Here is a 9,195-nt window from a genome sequence, read left to right as displayed (position 1 = left end):
ATATTTAAAAAACTCTAGAAGTAGGACAGTAAATAAAGAGCAACACTCCAAAAACAGGAATTCCAGGCAGGAAACAATCAGACCAGCTAACACCTCTCAACAAAGGATTCCCTCAGGCAGGAAACAGCCAAGCCTTAAAGTTGCAAGGCTATTCAATGCTAATCAAACTGGCCCAATTGCAACATTCACACCTTCCTCAAGCAGACAAGAGTTCCCTGGACATTTCACAGATATATAAATCCCACTGGCCTAGTTTCCAACAGACCTCACAACCTCAGAGGATGTGGGTGAAATGTCAGGAGAGCATGCTTCTGGAACAGGGCCATACAGCCTGGAAAACTTAAGGCAATCCAGTGATTCTGGCCATGAAAGCCTTTGACAACACTAGTAGGTGAAGTTGTGTAAGTCACAATCTCTCAGCCCCTGGAGAAAGCAAAAGAAAAAAAACAAATCTTGCCAAGAAAACCCCATGATAGCTTCCTCTTAGAATCATAGAGTTGGAAGAGACCTCGTGGGCCACCCAGTCCAATTTCCCCTGCCAAGAAGCAAGAAAATTGCATTCAAAGCACCTTCAGTCAGAAATACCTTGAAGGCATGCCAGAATTGTTTTTTTAACTGTTCATTATGATTTTTTTTGGTTTATATATCTTGTTTTTATTTCAGCTTTATATCTCACATTCAGAGAAATGTGAGATATAAATTAGATTTTAAAGTGCCATTGACAAAGCAGCCTGCTACTCTTTCTTCTGTGGAGGTAAGTACAGAATGGCATTACAATCCCAGCAGAGGTAGCCAATATCTTTCTGATCATAAGAGTTCACAAACACGAAGGCCACATTCAAGATCTCATATGAGATTCTGTGAGTGTGTTCATCAAGACAGCATATAAAAAAGAAAGCATTTGGTTCAGTTGAACACCAGATCACAAAGCAGGCCCTTATTAGAAATTATCTGTTTTTAAATTTAATGAACAATGACACAAGATTCAAACCAACCCCTTGATTGTACTCATAGCTTGTACTTCAGAGAAAACCATTTTGGATTTAGCAGATCCAAGCATGTGCAAATATGCTGAGGGTGCTCACAGCCTCCTTCTTGCTTTCTTGCTTTCAAGCAGTGTTTCTCAATTTTCCAAATGCCGTGACCCCTTAATACAGTTCCTCATGTTGTGGTGACCCCCAAGTGTAAAATTATTTTCATTGCTACTTCATAACTGTAATTTTGCTACTGTAAATATCTGATATGCAGGATGTATTTTCATTCACTGGATCAAATTTGGCACAAATACCCAATACGTCCAAGTTTGAATACTGGTGAGGTTGTGGGGGGGATTGATTTTGTCATTTGGGAGTTGTCGTTGCTGGGATTTGTAGTTAACTTACAATCAAAGAGCATTCTGAACTCCACCAATGATGGAATTGAACCAGACTTGGGACACAGAACTCCCATGACTGACAGAAAATACTGGATGGGTTTGGTGGACACTGGCCATTAGTTTTGGAATTGTAGTTCACCTACATCCAGAGAGCACTGTGAACTCAAACAATGATGGATCTGAACCAAACTCAGTACAAATACTCAATATGCCCAAAAGTGAACAATGGTGGAGTTTGGGGAAAATAGACCTTGACATTTGGAAGTTTTAGTTGCTGAGATTTATCATTCACCTACAATCAAAGAACATTCTGAATCCCACCAACAATAGAATTGGGCCAAATTTCCCTCACAGAACCCCCATGAGAAACAGAAAATATTGTTTTCCAATGGTCTTTGGAGGCCCCCTCATGACCCCCCCCCCCCTCGGGGTCTCAACCCCCAGGTTGAGAAACACTGCTTGAAAGCCTATATTGTGTCTCCTGTTAAAATATTAGATGTGGGGGACCACTGTAAGAATCTTCCTAAATCTTACTTTAGTCAAGACTCTAGGATCTGACAGAAAAACACAGACCACAAGGCATTTCATAATATGCTATATCAAAAGGAATTTACTGAAACAGACACTTTCTAAAGAGCTGGCATGGTGCAGTGATTCCAGTGTTGAACTCCAACTCTGGAGACCAGGGTTTGAACCCCTGCTGAACCATTAAACCCACTGGATTATCTTTGGCAAGTCACTCTGTCTCAACTTCAGAGGGAGGCAAAGGCAAACCTTCTCTGAACAAATCATGTCAAGAAAACCCTATGTTTTAGTGTTGCTGTTAAGTCAAAAATTACTTGATCGTACAAAACAAACGTGCTTTTTACAAGGAAGCTGCTGCTGCTGGCTGCAGTGGTTCCTTTTTATGGCATGTATTGTTGTTATGTCAGACATACCAGTACAAAACTATCTTCATTCATATATGGTTTAACTGAAATGTTGCATAAATATTACTTACGTATATAAATAGTATATAGGCAAAAGGGTGTACAGATGATCACAATTTTAGTTATTATACTTTGTTTCCAAGTAGAGATTTTCACTAAAAGATCTTCGCGAGTGCACATCTATTTGCCCGCAAGCTACTCTTTATAGCAACTGCTAAAGGCACTTTCTAACTTTTGCAATAGACCAGGCAACATTGAAAAATACTATCCATGCTCCTTTGCTGCCAATTTCACAAGACGTAAACAGCATTTACTCTGTGGCATTCACTTGTATATTGAAAGCATTTTGAAGAGTATGTTGAAATCCCAAACAACTGGAATTGTAAAATGAGTACCTTTTATTCATTTCTTTATTCATAGCACATTGAAATATTTATACAAAAGTCCAGATCTCTGAATTTTAATTTGTGGAATATTCCTCTCAATCTCCCACTCCCACATTAAAAAAAAAAGCCTAGCCAATTGTGCAAATCCTTCATGATTTCTATCACAACATGTATGCAAAAATTTGGATACATACTGAATTACGTGCCTTGCATTTTGGAGAGAAAAAAAGGTCTTATAAGTTACTTACTGAAGTCTCTGTGTGTTACATCACGCATCACCCAGCAATTAAAAAAACATGATCTGATCCTTACTAGTCTCTGGAGGATCAAAACCTTTTTCCTCGGCTGTCCTTAAGAAAGTGCCACTTTTTCTTTCCTATGAAACAAACATAATTGTCTGCAAAGTTACAGATTGTTCTCTCGACTTTCACAATCTCGGCTTCCTCAGCAAAGTTTTGCTAAGGTCTTTGACTTCTTCGGGGCTGTTGACTCTCTCGTATCCTAAAATGGCCATGGGCTGGTGGCAATACTCCTCCACTTGCTTGATCTGCTGAAAGCTCAGTGCTGTCCTCCAGGCATTCACGGCCTGGCTAGCGTTCCTGGCAGAGACCACAAAGGGCTTGGAGGAGTACCCAGACCCACTGGTCATGTTGAGGGCAAACTTCTCCATCTCTGGGCTCACCATCAGGTTGACAAAGCCGTACACCTGCCGCAAAGTCTTGATGGGGTCCACTACCAAGTCTTCATAGCGGACGGCCATATAATTGCCTTTCAGCCAGTCTGGAGGGCGCAAAGCGGTCTGCAAGGTCCTTGCCATGCTCCCGCAGATCACTTCCATGGCCCCTAAGGCATGGTAGTCTGAGCCCCCTCCCCCTTCTTTTTTGCTGTTGAGCTTGTGGCCTGCATCTAGGAAAGGCATGCGATGGATACGGGGGTCCCTGCTCCTTACCACCTGCAGGCTTTCCCGAATGAGGCCATGGCGGGATTTGATCCTGGAGCTTGCCACAGCCCGAGGGTCCCGGACCAGGTGGATGACTTTGAGAGCTAAGGAGGGGTCTTGCATCAGCGAAGCCAGTACTCCAATGTCAAAGACCCTCACTCCCTTTATGACTAAGGTGTGGTATTTAAGGCACTCCTCCTGAAGCAGGCCCAGCTGCTGTGGCGGGCACTTCTTGCACACCTTGTCATCCACCATGCCCACCACATCCTTGCGGTAGGCCGGGCAGAGAGGCGAGGAGCAGATCACCTTGTTGGTGGCTGCCCCAAAGATGCCCAAGGTGGTGAGGTTCTTGCCTGCCCCGGCCGTGCTGTAGAGCTGGAAGACGGAAAGGTCACAGCGGTAGAGGGAACTCAACATGTCCCGGGCTGCCCCTTGCAAGGAAACAGCATCGCCCGGGTACAGTTTCTGCCACACGTGCCACACTGGCTCATAGAGGAAGAAGACCTCCGGGTTCTGGTTGAAGAGCTCCCCGAAGAAAGATGACCCCGAGCGCCAGGTGGTGAAGACATAGACTAGTTGTCGCTTGCGGGCGAGGGGCGCAGGGGGGCCGTAGAGGGCCCGAGTGTCCGACCGGGACTGATAGGCATAGAAGGACATCTGCTGTGGATAAGGTGTGCGCCGGGCAGGAGAGGGCTCGCTGCACTGCTGGGGCCCCTTGTGCCACTTGTAGTCCAACAGGTTGAGCATGGTGAGGAGCAGGAGGAGCGCGTAGCCCAAGCAGAGCACCAGCGCCTTCCGGCGGAAGACCTTCATGCTGGGTAGGGGGAGGCCGGTGGGGGCCCAAAGGATCCTTGGGCATCACAAGCAGGGGCCCTGGGGGTCTGGCCTTGGACTGGCCCGGGCAATGGCCCCAGGAGAAGAAGAGGGCATCCCCCCTTTGTCCCTCTGGGAGGCCGGCCTGCCTCTGGGGTGGAAGAAGCAAGTCCGGGCAGACATAGGGTGGCCCTCTCTGGCTCTGAGAATGAGCCTGGCTTCCTCTCTTCTGGTCCTTTCCCAAGCAGAATGTGAAGAAGGGTGAGAGAAGGGTGAAAGGAAGTGACAGCAAGGGATAGCTTAACACATCATCCCAATGAGGGCACTGGAGGCAGAGGAAAGGAGTCTTCAGTTCCTGAAGAACCAACTCCAGTTTCTGGAAAACCAACTCAAAAAAGAAGGGCTCCTTCTGTAACAATAGTCCAGGGAGGAGGAAAGGGAGAACTCCTTGGCACCCAGTTAACACATAACCCAGGAAAGGAGGGCATAGGAAGCAGAGGAGAGAAGTCTTCAGTTCCTGGAGAGCCAACTCAAAGAGAAAGAAGGGCTCCTTCTGCCCTCCTTGGTAATGTAACAATAGTCTAGGGAAGAGGAGGAAAGGGAGAACTCCTTGGCACCCAGTTAACACATAACCCAGGAAAGGAGGGCGTAGGAAGCAGAGGAGTCTTCAATTCCTGGAGAGCCAACTCCAACAGAAAGAAGGGCTCCTTCTGCCCTGGTTGGCGATTTAACAATAGTCTAGGAAGGAAGAGGAAAGGGGGGAGGAAAGGGAGAACTCCTTGGCACCCAGTTAACGCATTATCAAGGAAAGGAAGTCATGGAAAGCAGAGGAGATGGGTCTTAGTTCTTGGAGAACCAACTTCAAGAGGAAGAAGGGCTCCTTCTTCCCTCCTTGGCAATTCACAATAGTCCAGGGAGAAGGAGGAAAGGAGGGAGGAAAGGGAGAACTCCTTGGCACCCTGTTAACACATTACCCAGGAAAGGAGGGTGTAGGAAGCCGAGGAGATGAGTCTTGAGTCCCAGATGGGATTCCTCTTGGCAACACGACGCCCCTCCGGGGAGAGCAGGAGGAGGAAGAGCCGGGGAAGGACTTCTTGGCACCAAGTTAAGACAACACCACGGAAGGGATCTGCGAGGGAGAGCAGCCGTGCCCGCAGTCACTCTGGAGAAGCAGCCGGAGGAGATCAGGAGGGAGAAGAGGCAGGAGGGCAAGAGGGCTCCTGGGCGCCCCTTTGGCGCATCATCCCCCGAAGGAGAGGAAGGCGAGGAAAGGCGTCCTCGCTTCCACCGGCAGCCTCGGGACCTTCCGCACCGGAGGGAGGACGGAGAGGCAGAGTCGGGGAAGCGGGCAAACTTTGGGGCTGGGGAAAGTGCATGGCGGGCTGCGCAGTTTCCGCCAATCCTCCGGGCAAAGAGGGAGGGAGGCCTCCGGGGGGAGATCCGTCTCGCTACAGCTCTCCCTCTCTGCTCGCTCCGCCTCGCCTGCTGCTGCTACTGCTGCTGCCCTTCGCTTGCAAAAGCCCGGCAGGAAGGAGAAGCATCGGGAGAAGGAGAAGAGGAGGAGGAAGAGGAGGAAGAGCGGGCTCCTCGGCCCCGCAAGGCTCCGCAGGGCTCAGCCGCCGCTGCCGCTGCCCTTTCTCCATCGGCAGCCCATTGGAGAGAGGCGCTCCAAAGGGAGGGAGGGATGGGAGCAGGAGATGCGATGGTGACGGAGGAGGAGGAGGAGGAAGGCGGGCGCTGCAGAAGAAGCCCAGCGGCAAAAGGCAGCAATCCTCCGCCTCCCTCTCGCCCGGCTCGCGTCCCCCTCTGCTGCGCGGCCTCCCTCCCCCGCAAGAACGCCCCCGAGGCCCTCTCCCCATTGGGCGCCGCGCCTGCCACTCAACGCCACTCCCCGCCCTCTCCGCCTCCCCTAAAAGAAGCCTTGGTTTTGAGGTTGCTGCTGAGGGGAGGGGCGGGCGGGAGGAGCGCGCGGGCGGGCGGGCAGGCGGGACCACAAAGCTTCCCCCGCACCGCCGCAGGACTCGCCTTCCTTCCTTCCCTCCATCTCCCGCCTTTTATATATATCTCTGGAACGGGACTCCAACCGCATTGGCTCGCTCTCTGCTCTTGGAAAGAAATGGGGAAAGTTTTTTTTAGGATTTTTTTTCCAATTTTTCCCCAAACTGCATCCCGCTTTCTTCTTGAAAGGGTTGCTTTCTTGGCACCACAATTGAAGAGACATAGTGACAAGCTGGAATGTGTCCAGAGGAGGGCGACTAAAATGATCGAGGGTCTGGAGAACAAGCCCTATGAGGAGCGGCTTAAGGAGCTGGGCATGTTTAGCCTGCAGAAGAGTAGGCTGAGAGGAGACCATGTATAAATATGTAAGGGGCAGTCATAGGGAGGAGGGAGCAAGCTTGTTTTTTGCTGCCCTGGAGACTAGGGTGTTGGGCAATGGCTTCAACCTACAAAGGAGATTCCATCTGAACATTAGGAAGAACTTCGTGACTGTGAGAGCCGTTCAGCAGTGGAACTCTCTACACCAGAGTGTAATAGAGGCTCCTTCTTTGGAAGCTTTTAAGCAGAGGCTGGATGGCGATCTGTCAGGGGTGCTTTGAATGCAATATTCCTGCATCTTGGCAGGGTGTTGGACTGGATGGCCCATGAGGCCTCTTCCAATTCTATGATTCTATAACTAGAATATGTGCCTTCCTTCCCTCCATCTCCCTCCTTTTATACATATATATCTGGAGCTGGACTCCAACTGCATTGGCATGCTATCTGCTCTTGGCTTTCCATCTCCCCAAAGGGACTCAGGGCAGCTTACAAAGGGACAAGCCCAAAAAAACACAGATTAAAACTCAGCACAATAAAATCAAATCAAAAATAAAATCAAAATATCAAAATAAAATTAACCCATCACAGTAACACAACATAACATTATAAAAGCAATCCCAAGGCTGAACAGTAACAAATACTGAGCCAATAGAGCTCAGAGTTTGTGCAATAGTTTCTGTATAGCACTAAGGAAAAGTGCAAAATTCGATAAAAGGTAGGGCTGGAAGAGTAGTGTCATTTTGCATTAAAATGCCAGGATTATAGGGCAGTACTAAAGTGCAGGAGCTGTTGGTAAGTTAGGGGCAAATGATCTGGTGAACTGCTTAGTCATAGGCACAGTGGAACATCCATATTCTTAGGTCCTTGCGAAAGGTGGACAGGGTGGGTGCCCATCTAATCTCCCTAGGGAGAGAGTTCCAGAGCCAGGGGGCCACCACCAAGAACGCCCTCTCCCTCGTTCCCACCAACCGAGCTTGAGACGATGGTGGAAGTGAGAGAAGGGCCTCCCCGGTAAATCTTAGAGCTTCCGCTGATTCGTAGGAGAAGATGTGATCGCGAAGACAGGTCAATCCCGAACTGTTTAGGGCTTTGTATTGATGAGGGAGTAAGCCTTCTTGGTGATGGCCTCCTGGCTCTGGAACTCTCTCCTTAGGGAGATTAGATGGGCACCCACCCTGTCCACCTTTCACAAGGACCTAAAAACGTGGATGTTCCACTGTGCCTATGACTAGGCAGAGCTCAGTGTTTATTACTGTTAAGCCTTGGGATTGGTTTTATGATGTTATGTTGCGTTATTGTGATGTGTTAATTTTATTTCAATATTTTGATTTTACTTTATTGTAATGTGTTTTAATCTGTGGTTTGTTTTTGGGGGGGGGGGCTTGTCCCTTCGTAAGCCACCCCGAGTCCCTTTAGGGAGATGGAGGCAGGGTATAAAAATAAAATTATTATTATTATTATGGGATTTTAGGATATGTAGTTTTACAAGGTCTTCTGCTTTCTTTGCAAAGGGTGCTTGTACTTCACCAAACTATACCTCCCATAATTACTTTTGAGCCATAGCAATTAAAGAGATTCAATTGAGCCATAGCAATTAAAGAGATGCAAAACTGCATTCATTCCACAGTGTAGACAGGCATGGGCAAACTTTGGCCTTCCAGGTGTTTTGGACTTCAACTCCCACAATTCCTAACAGCCTCAGGCCCTTTCCTTTTCACCTTCAGCTGCTTAAGCCTAGAAGACCGAAGTTTGTCCATGCTAGGTGTAGATGCATCCTCTGATATCATTAATGATAGTGGTGTAGCCGTTAGTGATGTATAGGGTCCAAAGTGGTGAGACATTAGACTTGAAAATCATGAAATCATGGAATGTTCTTCCTTTTTGGTGCCTAGTTTTAGCTGCTCAGAGGGGCCAGGCCTGGTAAGTACATGGATAGGATTTCCCTTGAGAGAGTGCCAGAGATCACAAGACATTTAGGAAATCCTCCTTCCAGGGATCATGGAGACCTGCTGCCAGAGGTGACAATACCACGCTGGATGGCATTGCTCAACTTCCTGTGTTGTTTTGTCATTTTTCTTAGGTGTCTCCTGACAAAGGATTCCAACTGCTCAGAGCTAAAAGGCAGTGTGCAGCTGTTCCATCTGCGTGTTTTTCCCTTAATAGGTTTTTTCCGGTAAGAATAGAAGAAGAAACAAAGGAAGGGGTAGAAACTGAAAATATTGTCACCTGGCATTCCATGAACAAGGCATTGTGATTGTACAGGAAAAGCCTAGTCTAGAAAGAAGTGTGGAGAATTCATTGAGGACCAAAATAAGATAGCTATTTATTTATTTATTTATTTATTGACATCTTGTTTTCCAAGGACACGAATATAAAGCAACAATTTAAAGAGCAGATTTTATTTATCATGTCAGAAGCAACTTGAAGGTACAGTTA

At 47.7% G+C, this 9,195-nt stretch overlaps 1 protein-coding gene across 1 annotated transcript; it reads right to left on the bottom strand.

The window, feature by feature from the left end:
• Nucleotides 1-2,684: 2,684 nt before the first annotated feature.
• On the bottom strand, nt 2,685-6,253 carry CHST2 (carbohydrate sulfotransferase 2). The gene has a single exon (XM_060767774.2). The coding sequence runs from the start codon at nt 4,441-4,443 to the stop codon at nt 3,118-3,120; it is 1,326 nt and encodes a 441-aa protein (XP_060623757.1). The 5' UTR covers nt 4,444-6,253; the 3' UTR covers nt 2,685-3,117.
• Nucleotides 6,254-9,195: the final 2,942 nt, after the last annotated feature.

The sequence above is a fragment of the Anolis sagrei genome, chromosome 3 (genome assembly GCF_037176765.1).
Source record: "Anolis sagrei isolate rAnoSag1 chromosome 3, rAnoSag1.mat, whole genome shotgun sequence".
Taxonomy (NCBI): domain Eukaryota; kingdom Metazoa; phylum Chordata; class Lepidosauria; order Squamata; family Dactyloidae; genus Anolis; species Anolis sagrei.
The sequence above is the reverse complement of the archived record's forward strand: the minus strand, read 5'-3'. Positions and strand labels throughout refer to the sequence as shown.

Coding starts and splice junctions, on each gene's coding strand:
- CHST2 (XM_060767774.2), bottom strand. CDS start 4,443: ATGAAGGTCTTCCGCCGGAAGGCGCTGGTGCTCTGCTTGGGCTACGCG.